Source organism: Melospiza melodia, unplaced genomic scaffold (genome assembly GCF_035770615.1).
Source record: "Melospiza melodia melodia isolate bMelMel2 unplaced genomic scaffold, bMelMel2.pri scaffold_51, whole genome shotgun sequence".
Lineage (NCBI taxonomy): Eukaryota > Metazoa > Chordata > Aves > Passeriformes > Passerellidae > Melospiza > Melospiza melodia.
Genome location: NW_026948797.1, coordinates 3,436,528 through 3,458,199, shown reverse-complemented (window position 1 = coordinate 3,458,199; position 21,672 = coordinate 3,436,528). Strand labels below are relative to the sequence as shown.

At 50.8% G+C, this 21,672-nt stretch overlaps 1 protein-coding gene and 1 pseudogene across 1 annotated transcript; both read left to right on the top strand.

Moving 5' to 3' along the window:
- Nucleotides 1-2,533: 2,533 nt before the first annotated feature.
- On the top strand, nucleotides 2,534-9,434 carry LOC134413818 (keratin, type II cytoskeletal 5-like; annotated as a pseudogene).
- A 4,303-nt stretch (nucleotides 9,435-13,737) lies between these two features.
- Nucleotides 13,738-20,222, top strand: LOC134413741 (keratin, type II cytoskeletal 6A-like). Its single transcript, XM_063147770.1, has 9 exons — nucleotides 13,738-14,410; nucleotides 14,961-15,175; nucleotides 16,788-16,848; nucleotides 17,468-17,563; nucleotides 17,797-17,961; nucleotides 18,340-18,465; nucleotides 18,667-18,887; nucleotides 19,183-19,217; nucleotides 19,363-20,222. Exons 1-9 carry the CDS (start codon nucleotides 13,847-13,849, stop codon nucleotides 19,626-19,628), a joined length of 1,749 nt encoding a protein of 582 aa, XP_063003840.1. The 5' UTR covers nucleotides 13,738-13,846; the 3' UTR covers nucleotides 19,629-20,222.
- Nucleotides 20,223-21,672: the final 1,450 nt, after the last annotated feature.

Sequence of the window (21,672 nt, the reverse complement as noted above, 5' to 3'; positions counted from 1 at the left end):
CAGCTCATAATTTATGTTGATCATCTCCCTGCAAAGCAATACCTGAACACCAAACACCAGCCAGCTCCCCAGGGGGCAAAAGCAGTCTGGCAGCTCTTGCATTTCTGGGAAAAAACCTTTAATCATCCCTGTCCTCAACTCCCAGCTATTGCAAAAGCCATGTTTGCTGCTGCCTGCTTGAAGATGTTCACGTAGATCAGGGTATTTTGGAGAGAAAAAAGCCAGGAATGTGGATTTGGGGTGGGTGGAGGTCAAATCCTGCACAGTGTAAATCTGGACGGACTCTTTTGTAAATTGATAGAGTCCAAAACTATAGATTCATGGAATGGTTGGGTTAGAAGGATCTTATAAAACATCTTCTTCCACCCCCTGCCGTGTCCAGGGACAACTTCCACTATCCCAGGTTGCTCCAAGCCCCATTCAGCCTGGCCTTGGACCCTTTGAGGGATGGGGCAACCACAGCTTCTCTGGGGAATCCACTGCAGGGTCTCCCCACCCTCACAGGGAGAAATTTCTTCCCTATATTTAGCTTTGACTTCCCCTCTTTCAGCTTGAGCCCAGTGCCTGGCAGAGTTGATGCAAACAGACATGAAAATGCCACATCTGCCTCTGGGTTTGGAGCACCAGCCCTCGGCTCCTGCACACCACCAAGCAGCCCAGGAGGGAAAGGAGCATTTTTCACGTGGCCTTTGCATCTCTCACATACCCTGTGGATAACGAGCCGCGGGGAGAAGAGTGTGGGAGCCTGAAGTGACAATTCCTTCTTTCTTCTTGGCAGCCCCACCTTTAATCCCATTACATTCATTCAGCTCCAACATCTGATCTGAACCCGTTCTTCAGCTTCAGGACAAGCTGCCTTTACTGGGGTCAAGGAACCATGAAGACAAAATCTCATTTTCCCATCGCACCCTGGCTTTGAGTTTTATGCAAATCACGGAGGCAATGGATGCTCATGAATTTCAAGTGACATTCCAGGTTCAGACCCACATTTTCCAAAAAGAAACAAGCTGACCTGCACCATCTTGAAATAATTTCTCACTGCAAAGGGAAATTCTCTTTCAGTGCCCCAGCTCTCCATTTGAGCCTGCCCAGCAGCGTTTCTCCAGGGATAATCAGATATTTGGTCTTCTGTATTCAGTAGCACCTGTTTAACTGTTCTTCCAGAGATGCCAGTGGGATTTTAGCTCCTTAATGGTTTTATAGCTCTGGGGCACGGGGATGTGTTTTGAAAGGCAAGTAGAGTCCTGTCCTGTAAATATATTTAAGCTCCAGTTCTGCAGAATTCAGGTAAAGCCACCAGGGCAGCCTCATGCCAAAGAACAGCTGAGCTCTGACATGCAAGGGATAAAATACTCTCAACACTGCAGTTCCACAAAGTCTGAGATACCAGAAAATGTCACCACACCCTGTTGAATGTATCTTTTTTCCCAAGGACTCCGGGAAGCAAAATAAGGAGGATTTGTGGGAGTATTTTTCATGCTGGTTAAATCTGCTTCTGGCAGCATTTTGGATGGAATGTTCAAAGGTCCTTAAAAGAAATCAGAGCTAGAGAGAGCCAGAAACTCAGGACTCACTACATCCTAAAGTGGGAAAATGACATCATTCCACAGAGATGGGCAGAGAGATTTTCAGAAAATCTGCCTCTTTTTTTTGAAATGGTTTTTAGTCAAGATGAAAATGCATCAATCACATCATCAGCTAGCTGGAGAAATCACAACACAGCCTCTGCATGGAATGGAGTTGTCCTCTGGAAATGCAAATGTCCAGAGGAATTGCCTAGAAAGCCTGCCATAGGCTAAATAATGAATATAAATGGGCCAAATTCGAGGTGGTATTTACATCTGGAAAGGAGAAAGAGGAAAACTTGATCAGGACCTCTTTGTCAATTCATCCCAAAGAGATGGTCCCTGCCCAGGGAGTAGGAACAGCAAACTGGATAAATTAGAGCCCCAAAAGGGGTGTCAGGTTTCATGAACATCAAGCCGCCTTCTGCCTTCAGGTGAAGAAACCCCATGAATTATTTTTGTTCAGATTTAACAATTTTGTTCTCACTGTCTTTCACTTGAGTTAGTCCAGAGGACTCTGCACTGATCTCTGTGTTGATGTGCTGCATCCTTTAAGCAGAATTGTGAATCAAAGACATTATTTCTGGCTTTATAACATTTTATTTTTTTTTCACAGTAAGGAAATTTTAGAATCATGGAATCCCAGAATGGTTTGGGTTGGAAGGAATCTCAAAGACCATCTCATTCCATCCCCCCCACAGGCAGGGACACCTTGCATTAACCCAGGTTGCTCCAAGCCCTCACAACCTGGCCTTGGTCACCTCCAGGGTTAAGCAAAATAATACAAAATGCAATAACCCATCTCTGTGAGGAGATAGAAATCTGGGTGTTAGATAACTCTTCCAGCTGAGCAGATCCAGCCCCAGGAGGCGTGTTTGGGTGCAATCAGGGTTTAACAAGTCTCAGGGAGACAGCTGCCTCCTGGCACGTCAAAACCATGAAGGCACTAAATTGATCACCGGACTTCCATGCAGCCAAGCCCAGATCCCCGGGGGATAAAAGGGGCACCCTGATTCCCTCTCCTCAGAGAGCTGCAGAGTCTCTCTGGCTGTGTGGGGCCCTTCTGTGCCGCCGCGATGAACCGGGCGCTCAGCATGAGGGCAGGAGGGGGAGGCCGATCCTACAGCGCTGCCTCGGCCATAATTCCAAGCAGCAACAGGGCTGGCTTTAGCTCTGTGTCTGTGGCACGGGGAGGAGGAGGAGGAGGAGGAGGCTTTGGGAAGCTCGTTGGAGGAGGTGGTGGCGGCGGTTTTGGCGGTGGTGGAGGTTTTGGCAGCAGGAGCCTCTACAACCTTGGTGGTAGCAAGAGGATTTCCATCGGGGTTGGAAGCAGCTTCCGAGCTGCTTTTGGAAGTGGAGCTGCTGGTGGCTCTGGCCTGGGAGGTGGGGGTGGGTTTGGCCTGGGGCTTGGTGGTGGAGGAGGTGGGTTTGGTGGTGGTGGGGCTGGTAGTGGCCTTGGGTTGGGGCTTGGTGGTGGAGGTGGTGGACTTGGCTTTGGTGGAGGTGCTGGTGGGCTTGGCTATGGTGGTGGTCATGGAGGTGGTGGAGGGTTTGGCTTTGGTGGGCTGGGGGGGCTGGGAGGATTCCCTGCAGGGCTGGGAGGTGGCAGGAACCCCCCGGGGTTTTCTGGGGGCCCACCTGGAGTGGGTACAATCCAAGAAGTGACTGTAAACCAGAGCCTCCTGGCACCGCTGAACCTGGAGATAGATCCAAACATCCAACAGGTGCGGAAAGATGAGAAGGAGCAGATCAAGACCCTCAACAACAAATTTGCTTCTTTCATTGACAAGGTGAGACTTGTTGGGTGCTGTGGATCTGTGGTAGAGGGGGAGTGAGGATCTAGTAGGCACCAAAATAGGACTTTAGAAATCTACAGTCTTTCACACATTTTCTCCCTGCATGTCTTGGTTAAGTCTCTCAAACAATAATGTCCTTCTGAACATTGACAGGGCAGAAAATAAGACAAGAAAATTGTAGTAATGGGATTAGATCCAGGTTTTGTGCCTGAGAAACAACACAAATTAGTTGAAATGGCATAAGTCACTTTTGGGTCCAGGTCTAGTGGCTCAACACCACTCACTCTCTGGGCAATCGCAGCAGATGTCTCACTCTTTGTTGTTTATTGCCTGCAAGATAAAATCCTTTTTGTATTGACTCAATTGACTCAACCACTCAAGTCCTTCCTCAGCTTTTAATTGGATAAATATGTTGTAAGTGTGAGCGAAAAGAAGGGCAATTAAGCAATTTTAGCATTAGTACTCAGACCTTGGCTTTAAGAAAGATATGTATCTTACAAAGAAAGAAACCCCAGAGGGTGTGAAAGAAGAACTTCACTGGATGAAGAAAGACCTGAACCCAAATTTTCTTACCATTGCTTGTTGGCTTCCTAAACCAAATTGCCTCTGAAGAGAACTGTCCACTAAGGGTGGATTTGCTCAGCTACAGGTTGGGCTAACACAGCCCTGAATAATCTAGAGGATATTCTCAGTTTGGAAACTCTTAGTTCGGGACTCCCTTGGCTCCTGCCATGCATCACTGCCAGTGTTGAATATTGGCTATCAGCTCACAGGTATCTTCTGCCTAAGCCTCTTCTGCCTCCCAACGCTCAGGTTCGCTTCCTGGAGCAGCAGAACAAGGTGCTGGAGACCAAATGGACCCTTCTGCAGGAGCAGGGCCAAAAAAACAATTCTGGCAAGAGCAACCTGGACCCGCTGTTCGAGGCCTACATCAACAACCTGCGGCGGCAGCTGGCCAACCTGCTCAATGAGCGGGGACGCATGGACGGGGAGCTGAAGAACATGCAGGACCTCGTGGAGGACTTCAAAAACAAGTGAGTGTGAAATGGGCTGTAAATGGTTCAGCTGAGCATTGAGCAGCAGGAGTTTTCACCCAGAGGGCAGCCAGGCACTGAACAGGCTCCCCAGGGGATGGTCACAGTCCCATGGCTACCAGAGCTCCAGAAGGGTTTGGACAATGCTCTCAGGCATGGGGTGGGGTTGGTGAGGTGTCCTGTGCAGGGCCAGGAGTTGGACTCAAGGATCCTCAGGGGTCCCTTCCAGCTCAGCTGATTCTATGGTTCTATGATTCTGTAATTCCATGATTTTATGACTCATGTCAAAAATTTCAATTTCTGAAAGTTAAGCATCCAGACTGAAGTATTAATGGAAATTTCTCTAGGAAAGGGGAAAAAGTGTCTCCAGTTTGTGCTCTAACCCATAACATAAAACATCTCTAATCACCTCCAATACTCCCTATCTCTCCCAGCAGGACCCATTTTCCTCAACAGCACCAAAAAGGATCCATCGACATTTTTCCCATCAAAAAATGGAGATTCAGCCAGGACACAGCACCTTGGGATGGCTCTTGCAAAGAAAAATCCTCTAAACCAGCTTTACCTTCCTTGTTACATCTGCATTAAGTAAAAAATACCCTTTCAGCCTTCTGAGAAAGGGGAATCTCACACATTGGAGCTGGACAGTTCCCAGGAGGCTGATTTGGAGATGCCACCCTCAGTCCAGATCACTTTGCAGTCCTACCTGGACACCTGTTCTGCTTCTCAAGGTCTGATCCAGCACCTCTTTCCCCTTATCTCTGTAGATATGAAGAGGAAATCAACCGGCGCACGGCAGCAGAGAACGAATTTGTGGTGCTCAAGAAGGTGGGTGAGACAGGAGGTGCTGCAGATGCTGAGCCAGCCCCAACCGTTGCACAAACTGGGAATATCCTGAGGGATGGGACATCTCATGGAGCTGCATCCTAATCCTTTAGAAGGGTTTTAATTCACCATTTGTTCATGGTATTGCGGGAAAGGAATGGAGTGGAAGGAAGCAAAAATGTAGGAAGGAAGCAAAATCTCCTCCCACTCTGGTCCCACAACACACAGAGGTGCAAAACAGACCATGTAGGGACAAAGGGGGTTGGTCATGCCTGGGAATACCAGGTACCAAGGCCAAAGAGCCAGCACCTCCCTCCTTATCCACTTCCAAATTACACACAGCACTTTTTTGGGGCAAGAGATGCCGTCTTGGTGCTCTTCCAGTGGGATGTGCCAAGCACAGCTTCTCTACCAGGCAGCAGGGAAAGGGGCAGCCTTGTCTCCAGGCTTGGCTGTTTCTTGACTGTGGCTAGGAATTTCTTCCTGGCTGAGAAGAGGATCCAGGTGCCACAGGTGTCCCCACAGCTGCTCTTTTCCAGGACGTGGATGCTGCTTACATGAACAAGGTGGAGCTGGAGGCCAAGGTGGACGCCCTGAGTGATGAACTCAACTTCCTTCGAGCCCTCTACGAGGCGGTACAGACAAATCCCCGATTCCTGCCATGCTGTTGTCCTTGGCTGCGGAATGCCACCACTCTGAGGGTTGGGAGAGGTAAGTGCAGCTCCCACGTGCTTCCCACAGGAGCTGGCCCAGCTCAGCGCCCAAGTGTCCGACACTGCTGTCATCCTGTCCATGGACAACAACCGGGACCTGGACCTGAGCAGCATCATTGCCGAAGTCAAAGCTCAGTACGAGGACATCGCCAACCGCAGCCGCGCCGAGGCCGAGGCTTGGTACCAAACCAAGGTGAGCTGACCCATCATTGCCACACGAAATCCCTGCTGACCCTAAGAGGGGCTGTTTGAGCCTTGTCTCCTCCAGCCAGACTCCTCAGATGGTTCAGGTTACATCTTCCTTCTCACCTCAGTTTGAGGAGCTGCAGGCCACGGCTGGGAAACATGGTGATGACCTGCGCAACACGAAGGGTGAAATCTCAGAGCTCAACCGGCTCATCCAGAGGATCCGCTCTGAGATAGAGAACACGAGGAACCAGGTAGGAATGGCAAAAGGAGCCAACAGAGCCCCATTCTGTTGTCCTTCAACACCACAACTCAGGTTTGCTGATCAGGGACTTTTCCAGGCTCGTTAAAGGTGTTGAATTCCCGCCTGAAAAGGGCTTCACTCTGTAAAATTTAACTATTGAGTTGCTCTTGCCAGCCTGGCATTTCAACTCCAGCCGTGTTAGCTCAGCTGGAACATTTTCCAAGAACATCACAGCCAGAATGGGTTTCTTCCTTGGGTGACTCTCACCCAAAGCCAAGAGCAGCTTTCCAAGGCCCCCCCATCCCTTGCAGTGTGCCACCCTGCAGACGGCCATTGGAGACTCAGAGGAGCGCGGGGAGATGGCCCTCAAGGACGCCAAGGCAAAGATGATTGACCTGGAAGACGCCCTGCAGAAAGCCAAGGCTGACATGGCCCGGCAGCTCCGGGAGTACCAGGAGCTCATGAACGTCAAGCTGGCCCTGGACATTGAGATAGCGACCTACAGGAAGCTGCTGGAGGGCGAGGAGAGCAGGTGGGAGAAAAATCCTTGCGGGGATAATAGTGACCGTCACTTTTCCCATCAGAGATTGGTTTCTCTGCCTCTATCCATAATTTTGCTCTAATCTTCTCTAATCCCCCAACAGGCTCAGTGGGGAGGGACTGAACCCCATCAGCTACTGTAAGTATCACAGTTCTGGATCCCAAAGTCTGGCTTTGGGAGCAAGGCCTGGGAGAAACCATGGGGAAAGGGAAATTTTGCCCCACATAAGACTTTTGGAGCCCTCCCCTGTCATTATGGGCTTGTGCAGGGGATGGAAGTTGGGTTCAAGTCTTGTGGGTCAAGGTCCTGATGGTGGTGCTTCCTGGAACTGGGTGACTTCCCAGAGAAGCTGTAGCTGCCCCTTCCCTGGAAGTGTACAAGGCCAAGTTGGAGGGGTGTGGGGGAGCAACCTGGGATAATGGAAGGAGTCCCTGCACATGGCAGGGGCAGGGATGGGATGACTTTTATGGCCCCTTCTGGCCCAGCCCATCCCATGATTCCACGGCTGCCAAGCAGATGTCCAACCCTCTGATTGCTTTTCCTTGCAGCGGTCATCAGCTCCACCTCCGGCATTTCTGGTGGAGCTGGCTTAGGAGGAGGATTTGGTGGACTGAGCCTGAGTGGAGGAGGCGGTGGAAGTGGTTTTGGCCTTGGAGGAGGTGGTGGAAGCAGCTTTGGTCTCGGAGGAGGTGTTGGAAATGGTTTTGGCCTTGGAGGAGGCGGCGGGAGCAGTTTCGGTCTTGGAGCTGGCGGTGGAGGAGGAGGAGGAGGAGGAAGCTACAGTTTTGGAAGTGGAGGAGGACTCGGACTTGGGGCTGGAGGTGGTCTTGGAGGTGGATTTGGAGGAGGGAGTGGTCTGGGCACTGCTGGCAGCTACAGCCATGCCGGGGGTGGCAGCAGCGCCCTGAGCACCAGCGGAGGGAATTTCAGCTCTGGAAGTGCAAAAGGCACCAACCCAGGTGTGAAAATCGTCTCCAAAACCTCCTCCAGCAAAAAGAGCATAAAAAGCCAGAGCCTGAAGAATGCCACAGAGCCTGAGTAAAGCCAAGCCCAGACCCTCCTCTGTTCCTCCTGACCACCGTTCTCCCCCACCTCCACCCTTCCAGCTGCCCCTGCCCTGCTCCTGCTCTGTAGCTCTCACGCATTTGGATCTTGGGTCAAGAAAAGCAGTGGAACACACAGAAATCAGAGCTCTCCAAGTCCCTGGAACAGGAGTTAAAGGAAAACATGGTCCTAAGTGATTGTTCTGAATGGGGAATTGGTTTGGTTTTCCATTTGTGTTTAATAAGGCCAAACAACTTGTGATTGTGGCCACCCACAGCCATCAGCTGAAACAGAGCAAACAGCAGGGAAAGTTTTAGCTCAGTTCTGGCTTCTTCCTCCCAGAAGCCCAGGGATGGGCTGGGAATGTGTGTTTAGCTCACCCTGCTTTGCCTTCACTGCTGGAATGAGCCCAACTCACTCCTTCACAAGACAAGCTCGTCTGCATCAGAGGTCTGGGTTATTTTTCTGCTGTCTAGAAATACCCCTGGAGGCTACTCAAAGATCCCAGGCAGTGGCTTGTAATGTCCCTCTTAAAATTTTCTTCAATCTGAGTCACTCTGGTGAGATGGAAAATCCCTCTTTCCTCCATTCACAGGCAAGTTTTGAAAGATATGATTCTTCCAGATATTGTGAAGTTTTGCTGCTGAGTCAGCTCAGGCATTTGAGCCCGACCAGGGATTTGGAGCACTAATGTTGGAGTAGCAACCTGAGATCCCTCCACTCACAAATGAGAATTCAGTGTGCCACAACCTTATCAAAAAGCTTTTCCCAAATCACTCTCCCCTTCCTGCCCTTTCTCTTCTTAAATGAGTTTGCCCACAGTGGCCCTTACATGTAACTTCGGGGGTGGTTTTTGTCAGAGGATTGACCAGTGATTGATCCAGAACCTATGAAAAAGGGCTTGTTTTCTAAATTATAGGATTTAAAAATTCTAAATAATGTCTGACACAATGAGTTCTTCTAAAGCAAGAGCAGTGCTTGCTGTTAAATGGGGTTTCTGTCCTGTCCCATGCATGGTGTTGCTGGAATGTCTTCAAAAATTCCCAAATCCTCCAGCATCCAAGTCTTGTTGTCTTTCCCTGTGGTCTTGGTCACAGCAGGTGGGGAAAGTCTGAGATTGTAAAAATCACACAGGAAAAGCTGCCTGAAGGGCCGCGTTCACAGCTCCTGGGGGAATTCCAGCATCTCTTCTCTGTGTGGGCTCCTCTGCCACAAGAAAGACCTTTGGGAAACTGGGAAGTGCAGCTGGTTCCAGCCCAGTGTGTGGGAAACAAGGATCCCAAAGGAACTCCAACATCCCAAATCTATTTTCCCCTTTTCTGGTGGAATTTACCCCTCTAGCCTTCCACTGTGTCTTTTTATTTTTGGAAAGCACCATTAAAAAAGAAAATTGCAGCTTTTAATACTTCCATAATAGTGATGCGATTCCGTGTTTCCCTTCCTCTCTCTGTTTGGAATGTGTCCAATAAAACCAGATTGTAATTTATTTGTTCTTTTTATTTATCTTTTCATTCTAAACCAGAACCAGCAATAGAAAGTATTTCCAAACTTCATCAGAATGAGCTGAAGGCATATTTTCTTACTTCCAGGGAAAAGCTTTGAAATTCTGATTAAATTATAATGAAAATCTTGAAATTGGTTGTCCCAAAATAAATTCAAGAATTGGAGAAAACTGGGGGAGGAAGAGGAGGAAGAGAAAGAGGGTGGAGTTTTATCCATAAGTGACAAGATAATTAATCACCATTCATTCATTAACTTCCTTGGGTTAATCCAAAATATTTTCTTCCATGGAAGGGAGGGTTTGGGGCATCCAGGCAAAACCTCAGGATTCAATTTTTCCTTTCTTAAAAAGCCAGGGCAAGCCCAAGTGTCTGCAGGGCTCTTGGGGAGGCCTTATCTGGAAGATCTGGGTTGGGGATGGGTGCTGGAGCACAACACCACCACGGATGCAGATATTTAGATATTTCAGTCAGTCATTGCAAAAGGAGAATAAAACAAAGTGGAGAAAAAACCCTCAGCCAAACATTATTGCAGAGCCCTTATTGAATTACAAAGGTTCAGATGCTTTGCTCTGCCCTGACCTTGCAACATCCTGGCCCTGCATAACTCCAGGCAGAACTTGGGAAGGAGCAGGAGCAGGGGAAGGAGCAGGAGCAGACATGCCAGCGTGTCCTGGCAAGTTCAAAGGAGATGCTTCAGCAAAACCTTGCTCAAACCCAGGTGCACCAAAACGCAGCAACATCTCATCCCCTTTGCCCAGGAAATCAAAGGAGCCTCAGTGAAAGATTAAATCCAGGGACAAAACCAGACTCAGAGTCCCAGAACCCCAGAACAGTTGGGGTTGGAAGGGCCCTCTGGAGCTCACACAGTCCAACCCCCTGCCAAGGCACAGATACCTGGAACATGCGACACTGGAGGGCGTCCAGGTGGGCTTGGAATGTCTCCAGAGAGGGACAATCCATGCCCTCCCAGGGCAGCCCTTCCAGGACTCTGCCACCTCCATGGAAATAAGTTCTTCTTCACGTTGGGGTGGAATTTCTTGTGTTCTGGTTTATGGCCATGATTCCTCGCTGCCCAGGGAGGTGGTAGAATTGCCATTCCCAAAGGTGTCCAGGGGATGACGGGATGTGGCACGCGGTGCTCTGGGCTGGTGATGAGGTGGGCATTGGGCACAGATGGGATTTGATGACCCTAGAGGTCTTTTCCCACCTCGGGGATTCTGGGATCCTTGTCCTGTCGCTGGGCACCACTGAACAGTCTGACACCATCCTCTTTCCAGCCCTTGGAGATGTTCACATGGATTGATGAGAAACCCTCTCAAATGAGATATTTTAATGGATATTTGGGTATTCTTATGATTGTTGGCATCCCCTCTCAGCCTCCTCTTCTCCAGACTGACCACGCCCAGCTCCTGCCATTTTGCCTCATCAAAGAGATGCTCCAGACCTCTCATCACCTTTGTGGCTTCCACTGGACCCTCTCCAGGAGTTCCTTGTCCTTCTGGAGCTGCAGAGTCCAGAGCAGAACACAGAGCTCCAGACGTGGCCCCACCAGGGCCAAGCAGAGGGGCAGGATCCCCTCCCTGACCCACTGGCCATGCCTGTCCTGAGGCATCCCAGGATTTCGTTGGGAATTCCATTCCTTCTGATCATGAGCACAGCTGGCTCATGTCATCCTTGCCTGTCATCCACCAAGACTCCTCAGTCTCTGCTGTCCAGAGGATGTTGCAGACAGGCCAAAAAACCAGTGAAGGTTAAAAATAAACTCTGAGTCACCTCGATTTCTGACCTCGCCAAATTGCACAGGTTGGGTGCGAGGATTTAACACAGTTCTTGACAACCCAACCTTAACCAAGGAGAGTTTTTAACATCTTTTTTCTAGTTCCTTCTGAAAAAAAGAGCAAATCAGAGCTCAGAGGCAGACAGGAGCCCTGTTCCTCCTCCCCTTTCTCTGCAGTGCCCTCACCCCCCAGACAACCCCCCATGACATGTCCTGCCTCTCCCCAGGGAACTGTCCCACCTGAGAGGACAGCACAGCCCCCCTGCAGCCCTGAGCACCTTCAGTGAGACACCACTGCATGTGAGTGACACCAACCGAGAAAGGAAAGTGTGAGGGACCGAGAGGTTCCATAAGAATTTTCCTTGTTTTGGTGCCTAAGCCATCCTTTGCTTTGCTCTTCCAAATCCTTTGTAATAGTCAACTTAATTGCCACTGTCTGCAGCAACAGGCTTTCCTAGAAGAGCTAGGGAAGTAATGATTCCCTTCCACATGAATCCTTTCCCTCTGCTTTAATTAAAACCTGTGCTCCTGTTCCCAGGTGTGACTTTGCATAAGCAATTTGGGAGTCAAAGGCAAGTTCCGTGCCTGGCCCCCATCCGCAGGCTCCTGGCACAGTTGTGCCAGTTCACATGGGCAGGCATAGGAAAGCAAATCTCCATGGATCTGCCATGCTTGGAGCAGAGTTTATCTATTTTCAGTAACACTGCGTTATTTTCAGCACCCAGAGGTCTCATGGTTGAAGTTGTTGCCTCTGTGAAATCGGGAGCCGCTGGGTTTTGGTGGAGTGAGGAGTGAAGTTTTGCCAGCAAAACGCTGCGTTTCCAGCAGGATATTCCCACATCTCCACTCCCGGGGTGAGAGCACCCCCTTGCTACAGCCCAGCCGCCTCCCAGTCGCGGGAGGGATTTTGGATCAGCCCATTGGGGCTCGGCTCCCATCGCGTCCGCGGTGACTCACTATCGGGATCGGGAGCGCTCCAAGGAGATGGGAGCTGGTAGCGCTGCTGCTTTCTGATTGCGAGGAGACAAAACCCAACCAAAGCAAGCCCAACCCAACCCAACCAAACCAAACCAAACCAAACTCCTCCTGCTCAGACTCTTTCAAGTTCCCAGACAGAAAAAAAGCAGTGGTTGGAAGCACATCAACACAAACAAGCTCTGAGACGCAGCCGATCCGCTTAAACTCCTCCTTTTGGATTGAGCTCCTGCACTTTTTGCTCACGTAGATGAATCTGGGAATTTTTTTTGGTTGAGCTGCTCAGGATCTCATCTCTCTGTCTTTCACTATTACTTCACCTGGCCAAGGTGTGCAGCCTTGGCCAGTGGGCAGAATCCAGTACACGAAAGTATTTGGGGATGTATTTTGAGTGGGAATGAGGGGATTTCCTCTCCTGTATCTCATGTCCAGCTCTCCATGGGCACAAGAGAAGGATCCCTGGCTCTCAAGCCTTTACACAACCCAGACTCATTTGCGGGGGTTGAAACTCCTGCACAAGGATTCACCCAGTAGCAACATCAAGAGGCAAAAGCTATTTTAGAAAGCTTTTCTAAGTGTGTGATCTCAGTGGAGTGAAGGAGGGGCTGGGGAGGAAAGTGGGTGAATTCCCCTCCACAGAACATCTTTTAGAGCCAGCAATGACGTGGAGACTGTTGGATAAATATAAGGAGGGAGCGGAGGGAGGCAGAAAAAGTGATAAAAACACCACTTCAGACGGAGCTTTTGAACCCTGAGCCTGAGAAGGAGGTACTGTAGAACCACAATAATTTTGAGCAGATTTTTAGTAGTATTTTATAAGTCTATATTAAGGAAAGTACTATTTAATCTATTTTGACACGATTTTGGAAAAAGCATTTACTAGCTGTCTTTCAAAATTGTGTTAACTAATTCCTCAGTTCTCCCCCGGAGTGAGGGGAGATGATTTTTGGAAAGATCCCAGGAAATACTGCCATGACACAACTTCCATTCAGCTCCTCTCCTCAAGCCCATGACCATTTAGATCCAGAAAACAAAATAAATCAAACCTGAATGTTAAAAAATCACAAGGTCAGCAGTGATCATTAAAACCACCTTCAGACCCAACTTTCCCAAGCCGACAACAGGACACGCATGGCCAGTTGCAGAGCTGGAAATCTTGGAAAAACCCCTATTTTTCTTGCGTATGCAACGTGCTAAACCTGAAAATGCGACTTGCAAAATCTTGGCTTTGCTCAAGCGAGCGAGTCCATGTCTCGCCTGAGGGAAAGCGGCTCCCAGGGTCTCGGGAATCATGTTGCATCCTGCCCTGAGCGCAGACCTCGTCCCATTCAATGCTAATTCCATGACTCAGAGCGGCGGCTTTGGTGGAGGGGGGAGCTCCCTCTCGCCGTTACTTTCCTGCCTGCAAACAATGCATTTTTCAGCGCCTCGCCATAGCCGAGGTGTGTTTGACAAGGCAAGTTGCTGCAAGGCACGTCAAGTTCTGAATTCCCGTGCCAAGTTTTCCAAGCAGATAAAAGAGGAGGCTCCCAAGCTCTCCCATTACAGGGGTTTCTGTCTCCATTGCCCTCTGCTCTTTTCCTGCTGCGCAGCCTTTTTTTGTTTTCCTCTCTCCTACTCTTTGTCTTCCCAACTGAACCAGCCATGAGCCGTATTTCTTTCAGATCATCTACTGGAGGGGGCATGAGGGGCTTTAGCTCAGGCTCTGCTATCATAGGAGGTGGTGGGACCAGAAGCAGTTTTAGCTCTGTCTCTGTCTCCAGAGTTGGAGGAGGAAGAGCTGGAGGTGGAGGAGGCTTTGGAGCTGGCGGTGGCTTCGGCAGCAGAAGTCTCTATAACTTGGGTGGAAGCAAAAGAATTTCCTACAGCTCGGTCGGTGGAGGTCTACGGAGCGGAGCCGGGGGCGGATACGGCTTCGGTCTTGGCTATGGTGGCGGAGCAGGCGCTGGCTTTGGCTTAGGAGGAGCCGGTGGTGGTGGTAGCTATGGGCTGGGAAGTGGATTTGGGCTGGGAGGGCCCGGATTTGGTGGCCGAGGTGGCCCCGGGTTCCCCGTTTGCCCACCTGGTGGCATCCATGAAGTGACTGTCAACCAGAGCCTCCTGGCACCCCTCAAGCTGGATATCGATCCGGAAATCCAGAAAGTGCGAACACATGAGAGGGAGCAGATCAAGACCCTCAACAACAAATTTGCCTCCTTCATTGACAAGGTGAGAGTTTGGTCTGAATCATCAAGCCACGCATGCTATCAGTTGCCTCGGGAAAAACCTTCAGGAAGAAACTTCATTTGGATTTAGGGACTTGCCTGAACTGATCCCAGCCGACAAACAGCACGGGCTTGGCTGAAAACTAAGAACTGTTTAATGTTTCCTCTTAGCAAGGATGAGTTTTTCAGCGCCTTTATATTATTGACAAAGTAATTCTTTCTCTTCCCTGTAAAAACAATCCTGGGGTGGATGAGTCTTCTCCTCTACAATGGGATACAACCAGTTTAAACCAGTAAGGTGGGCTGAACATCTACTGGGGGGAGAAACATTAAACTTGCAAGTACAGGTGTTTGGCCTGATTAAAACTCCTGAAAAAAATCTTGCTAAACATCTCCAGAAGCTTCTAATACTTTTAAGAATCCAATGCCCTAAACTCCTAATAATTCTCTTCTGATTGTCCCAACATCTCTGGACCTTTTCTGTTGGTGATCCCACCTTTTCCTGGCAGTTGTGAGGTTTTTCCACACGTGTCCCTGGTTTTGTTTCTCCCCAGGTGCGCTTTTTGGAGCAGCAGAACAAGGTGCTGGAGACTAAGTGGACCCTCCTCCAAGAGCAGGGTCACACTGTCACCAGGAAGTCCCTGGAGCCCATTTTCGAAGCCTACATCAACAACCTCCGGCGGCAGCTCGACAGCCTGGTGGGAGAGAGGGGCCGGCTGGACTCCGAGCTCCGCAGCATGCAGGACATGGTGGAAGACTTCAAGAACAAGTAAGGGATTCTGCTCAGCAGAGCGAGTCGTCCCAGCCAGGAAAGTCTGGGCCGTTTGCCCATTCCCGCTGGTGTTTGATCCGGGTTCCTCTTCCCAGCATGAAACAGGTTCCCAGAATTATCCCGTGTTACTTTACATTTATCACAGGCAAGGTCAGTGTTTAGTGCAGAGTTCCTGGGGAACTGTGCTCCAGTATAGCAGAGGTCATAGTCTGATCCCTGGAGTCTCCTGACACAATATACCAGGAGACAGAAAAATTAGTAAATTGTGAGGATAACAGACAGGCAAAACCAGAATGAAATGTAGCCAATAAACTTCCATCTCCAAAATCCCCCATTTCCCATTCTGTGAAGGAAATTCCAGCCTTTCTAGAGGTTCCAGGTGACCTGGGAGTGCTCAGGCTCACTCAGCTCCCATCACCTGGAAGATGATCAGCCCTTTGCCAAAAATTTCCCTAGGGAGAGCATTAACCCCGTGCTGGGATCCAGTGCAGGGGGATGGATCATTCTCAGGACACAGCAGTCAGCACCTGCTGCCTGGAAGGGATTTTTTGGGGGGGATTTTTAGGTGAGGCCATTGACTTTTATTTGGCTGAGAACAATATGTCCCTTCTTCAACCAGTCCTGGCTGCAAATTTGAGAATCGCCCTGCAGGGCTGGAATATGTTAATATTAGGTAGTTAAGCATGGGAAGAGACAGATTTTTTTGGGAGGGGAGCTGGGAAGACAATACTTAGATCCAACAGGAGGGACTGGCAGAGCTGCTGGTGTGGTTTTGGGTGCTTTTGAGGTCTTGAAATGTGTTCTAAGATTTTTGGAAATACTGGTTAGGCCCCAAATGATCAATTCTACAGTCTGGATTTTAGAGCTACCTCTTGAAAAGAGAACACAGTTTAAGTCTAGAGTTTGTTCCCAGTCCACTGGCTTGTTCCCACCTTTTCCCTTGTCCACTAACAGATCTGGCTGCAGGGAAAACTCTGCCAATATTGGTGAGAGGACTGGCACAAATCTGCCTTTGAAAGCCAGGTTTTGCCTCAATAGCCTGCATGTTTTGTCTACTTTCTAGCCAAGCCCTGCCCTGATTATCTGATGAGAGAATGTTGCTCAGAGCCATAGAAAGTTCCACAGAACCACTGTCAGAGCTGTAATGATCCCCTCTTGCACAACCATGGAGTTTTTTGTTTTAATTAAATGCTGCAGTGGGTTCTTCAGAGCCATTAGCATTATTAGAATATCAAATACCAAATGATTGCTTTATTATACATTTGTAGGCATTCCAGTGCAGCTTTGTTGAAAGTCTTTTGCATAACTTTGCTTGGAGCGAAGGTCACCAGGAATGGCTGCTCCTGCTTCCTGCCAAAACGGGCTCTGAATCTGCACATTTATGTATGAGCTTGACTTTATGGGCAGTGATTAAAATATATTAATTTAACTGGGACTACTCACACCATGGAGTCCCACAGTTCAAAGACAGTAATATTTGCTCTGCGTCTGCTCTGGGTAAACATGTGGGAGTAGGGAATATACCCATGAGCCACAACAGATGATTTGGGAATGAGGTGCTCCCACCTCTTCATTCCATCCAACCCACCTCGCTCTTTTATCCCGGCAGATATGAAGATGAGATCAACCGGCGCACAGGTGCTGAGAACGAGTTCGTGGTCCTCAAGAAGGTGACTGAGTTAGGAATTATGGGCCAGAAAAGGGAATTAACTCACCTTGCAGAGTTCAAGCAAGACTTGGTGGGAGTTGGGGTCCTGCACCCTCATGGCTGGGTCAAGCTGGGAGATCATGACATCCTGGGTTGGGTTCTCCTGAGGCCAGGAATGGGCACAACCTTCTCTGTGCCAACAGAGCTGCCCTGTTTTCTGGTCTCTTGTGGCTCAGCTCAACTCAGTCTCTGGTCACATCCTTGTGAGTCAGAGCTTTGCCTTCTGCCTAAGAGCCTTGTTCTGGCTTACAGTCAATGTCCAACATTACATTTAAAAAATACCTTGATCACAGGGACATAAAAATGAGCCGAAGGAACTGCTGGCAGTGGCACAGGTTGCCCAGGGAAGCTGTGGCTGCCCCATGCTTGGAAGAGTCCAAGGCAGTATGGTCTGTGGAAGGTGTCTCTGCCCATGGCAGGGGTGTGAATTGGATGAGCTTTCAGGTCCCTTCCAACCCAAATCATTCCATGATCCCACAATTCTGTGAATAATAGACCTTGAAGCAGACACAGTCCCATTGGTGTCCTGAAGCCCCTGTGTGTTCTGGTTTCATCAGAAACCATTGGTATCTTCTCTTTAGGATGTGGATGGTGCCTACATGAACAAGGTTGAGCTCCAGGGCAAGGCTGATGCGCTGGCAGAGGAAATCAACTTCCTGAGAGCTCTGTATGAGGCGGTGAGTGGCTCCTGGAGAGCATCCCCCAGCTCCTGCCCTGTGGGTCCCACACCCAGGGCTGTACGGGACCCAGCCTTTTGGAAATGATAATGCAGAAATAAATTACAAAATGGAGACAGAGCAAGGGAAATGCAAGAAAATATCTTAGCAGGGAGGACTCCCAAATCACCTCATCCCTGTGGTTTCCACCGCGGACACCAGACCATTAAATTAATATTTTGCATCTCCTGCAGGAGCTGTCCCAGATGCAGCAGCAAGTGTCCGACACCTCCGTGGTTCTCTCCATGGACAACAACCGGAACCTAGACCTCAACAGCATCATCGCCGAGGTCAAGGCGCAGTACGAGGACATTGCCAACCGCAGCCGCGCCGAGGCCGAGGCTTGGTACCAGAACAAGGTGGGTCACCGGGCTGACAGACTGATTTCTGTGGTCAGAAATGATCAGAAATTATTTCCCATCAGCTGAGGGGAGACAGAGATGAGATGTTCAAAAGTTTTGACTTTGGGCTCACAGAGTCACTGGCAGAACTGGCCTTAAACACTTCCCCTTCCAGGTTCTTGTAGGTGACAACACCTAGGTCCCCTGTGCCGTGAGGCACTGCCTTCCGAGCAGATATTGAGAGTTAAGGGCAAGTGACATTATTCCATGAGCAGATTTCAGAGGAATCTTGTCCCCTTAAGCCTCATCCAGACTTGTGCTTTGTCCCCTGAAGTCCCCTCACCCTTCCTTGATCTCCGAGTGCTCACCAGTGGTCTCCTCCTTTCCCCGCACCAGTACGAGGAACTCCAGGTCTCTGCTGGGAGACATGGGGATGACCTGAGGAACACCAAGATTGAGATTTCAGAGATCAACCGGATGGTCCAGAGGCTGCGGAACGAGATCGACAGTGTGAAGAAACAGGTGGGAGAGGGATGGTCCTGCAGAGCAGGAGGAGGTGGGTGGGAGGTGATGGTGGCCAGGCTCAGCAGGAAGAGCCAGGTCCCATCAGGAGCCCTCAGTGCCATCCTGGGAGCCACCAGCCACTGCCCACAACCCCCCAGCAACAGAGAGAGTGGTTTGGGGAGCCCAAATGAAACAACTGTCTGTTCTCCTCACTCCCAGTGTGCCAATCTCCAAGCAGCCATTGCTGAGGCTGAGGAGCGCGGGGAGATGGCCCTCAAGGATGCCAAGGCCAAGCTGACCGAGCTGGAGGATGCCCTGCAGAAAGCCAAGGCTGACCTGGCCCGGCAGCTCCGGGAGTACCAGGAGCTCATGAACGTTAAGCTGGCCCTGGACATCGAGATTGCGACCTACAGGAAGCTGCTGGAGGGCGAGGAGAGCAGGTGAGGACACGTGGACCTGCTGTGGGCTGACCAGGGACCATCTCCTTGGCGTCAAACAGCTCTTCCCAAGGGGCTGGAGCATCAGGGCAGACAGACAGGTGGTTGAAATTGTGAACTTTGTAGGCAGAGTTTTGTTTCGCCAGCTATTGGTGCCTGATAACGATAAAAATGAGCACTGTCACCTTTCACCTGTGACACAGACATACCCCACCCCGCTGAAGGACATGCACTCCTAATTAGATGGTCCCATGGACGAGGTTTTGTCATTATTGCTTACTTCTCCCTTTCCCAACAGGCTGGCTGGAGAAGGAGTCGGAGCTGTCAGTGTCTGTGAGTATCACCTCCCTTCCACCTCTTCCTATCCCCCTCCTCCCACCTCTTCCCACCCACCCCTCCCCGCGGGGGTGACACCGCACATCTCCCCACCTCGGGGACCCAGCTGTGCCCTCACACGGCTGTTCCTGCCTCCTTCCAGCCGTGGTCAGCAGCTCCAGCGGGATGGGCTACGGCGGCGGCAGCTGCCTGGGCATGGGCGGGGGGCTCGGCATGGGCGGCGGCGGCGGCGGCAGCTACACCATGAGCAGCGGCGGCTTCGGCGGCAGCGGCGGCTTCGGCGGGGGGCTCAGCTACGGCGGGGGCAGCTCCTTCAGCTCCGGGAGCAGCCGGGGCGTCAGCTCCAGCACGGGAGGCAGCGTCAGGATCGTTTCCAAGACCACCACCAGCAAAAAGACCATCAGATAAGGCTGGCAAGCACACGCGGCCGTCAGCGATTCCGGCCTCCTGCCCTGCAGATCATGGTGTAAATAGCTGCGCTAGAGCCTCTCCTTCCTCCGTCCTTCACCTCTGGGGCAGCGGGGGGACCAGGAGCCCTCTGTGAGAATCTGGAGCGCCTTTGGCTGAAGCTCAGGTTGTAACAGGTCACTGGCTGGCACGGACCCCGTGGTGCCCCTCTGTCAGCAAGCCCTTGGTCTCTGCTCAAGGTCAGGCGTTCAAAGGGAAATGGAAGCGCTATGGAACAGGGACAACCATTTCGTTCATCCCGTTCCAAGGGTGAATCACAGCCTTGTGGAACCACAGTCCCAGGTCCTCAGCAGTGAAAACATCTCCAAAAGGCTCTAAAAGCCTCTGCCCCCTAAAACATGTTACAACCTCCAAAGGCTTTGTCTGCAATTCAAGGTTTCTTCCAGCCCCTTCTGTTTTCTCCGGCACTTGTGGGAAAGGTTTTTGCTTTGTGTGTATAAGATTTCTAACTACTCGTCCTTGTGGCTGCAGCCTCCTCACTTCCCTGCCTAACCTACTGTAAGGTCAAATAAAAGAGCATTTGTCATTTTTAAACTCGGCTGGGTTTTGGCTTTTCTTCCCTCCTCCTGCTGTGGGTGTTGGTCTGTGCCCTGTCCCTGCTGCACTGGGGACACCCTGAGGGCAGCTCCTGAGACAGGATTGGCTCCTTGAGGAAACAAAACTCAGTTTTAGGACTTGCCCGTCGGGGCAAATAGAAAGGAGGGTGAGATGAGCAACCTGGTCTATGGAAGGGGCCCCTGCCCATGGCATGTGGGTGGAACTGGATGGGTTTTAAGGTCTCTTCCAACCCAAGCTATTCCATGATTCTATGGATGGAGAACTGAGGCACAGGAAGGAAAAGCTGCCTCAGAACAGAGCCAAAAGCTGGATGAAGCCCCCTGCAGTGGTTACCTGCAAAGTTGCCCTTTCTGCTTGTCACTGCAGGAGGAAGGAAGTGCAGGGAATTGGGGAAAAGGAAGGTGATTCCCAGGGGTTTATTTGGGATTCATGGGCTGGTTCATGCAGGGCATGGCTCAGCCATTAGTTTGTACAAGCGGGAGTAAATTGTACATCAGAGGAGCCCACCTCTGGCATCAGCACTATGGCAAGGACGCAGCGAGACTGGCACACAGCAGGAAGGGCTTGGAGCAGGTGGGCATTGCCCTGGCTGGGAAGAGCAGCTGCAGGGGCAGGCACAGGGCAAGGTACCCAAAATCTGCTCACGCACACGCACACGCACACACACACACACACTGTTTGCACACTGAGGTTTCTCTGGGATGTGCAAATATCCCATGAAACATCCTGGCTGCTCCTCTGCAAGGGCAGTTTCAGGGCCCCAGGTTCATTTGGAGTGAACCCAAGGTCTGCCAAGGTGCCCACAGCACTTCCCAGCTGCCCAGGAGGTTTCCATGACCTGCCTGGTTGGGGGGTTTCAGCTGAGATCTCATACCAGCCCCAGGCTCCTTCCTGTGGCTTCACAGGCATATCCTGATCCCGCTCCCTGCCAGTGCCAGGTGTGGATCCTGGCAGGAATGGGGCAGCACCAGGCAAGGTGGGAATCCAGCCCCAACAGCAGGACAAGAACCTTGGGCAAGGAAAGAGCCAGGGCAGAAGGGGGGCAGGTGGGGAAGGACCCAGAGCCCTTTGGGAATGCCGGTCCCAAAAGGAGATGGTCAGTGCCCATCCAGCCATCCCTCAATCCCTGCAACCTCCAGCCAGGGCTGAAGAGGAGAGGGGCCGTAAGCTGGGTCTGCCAGAAAAATCCCCTCGTTCAACATTCCAGAGCAGCTTTCCAGGGAAAAGCCTCCAAGCTCCCGCACCAGTGGGACCCCCTCATCCATCACCTGGTGCAGGTGTGAGAGTCCTGGCCAAGCCAGCCCAGCATCTCCAGCAGGTGGGGACCCAGAGCAGGGAAAGGGATGGTCCCGCCCCATGGTCCCATGGTGGGATGAACATCCCGGGGCTCCACTCCAGCAGCTGGGAAGGGTCATGGAATGATGTC

Coding starts and splice junctions, on each gene's coding strand:
- LOC134413741 (XM_063147770.1), top strand. CDS start 13,847: ATGAGCCGTATTTCTTTCAGATCATCTACTGGAGGGGGCATGAGGGGC. Junction 16,849..17,467: donor AGTTCGTGGTCCTCAAGAAG/GTGACTGAGTTA, acceptor TCTTCTCTTTAG/GATGTGGATGGTGCCTACAT. Junction 17,962..18,339: donor AGGCTTGGTACCAGAACAAG/GTGGGTCACCGG, acceptor TCCCCGCACCAG/TACGAGGAACTCCAGGTCTC.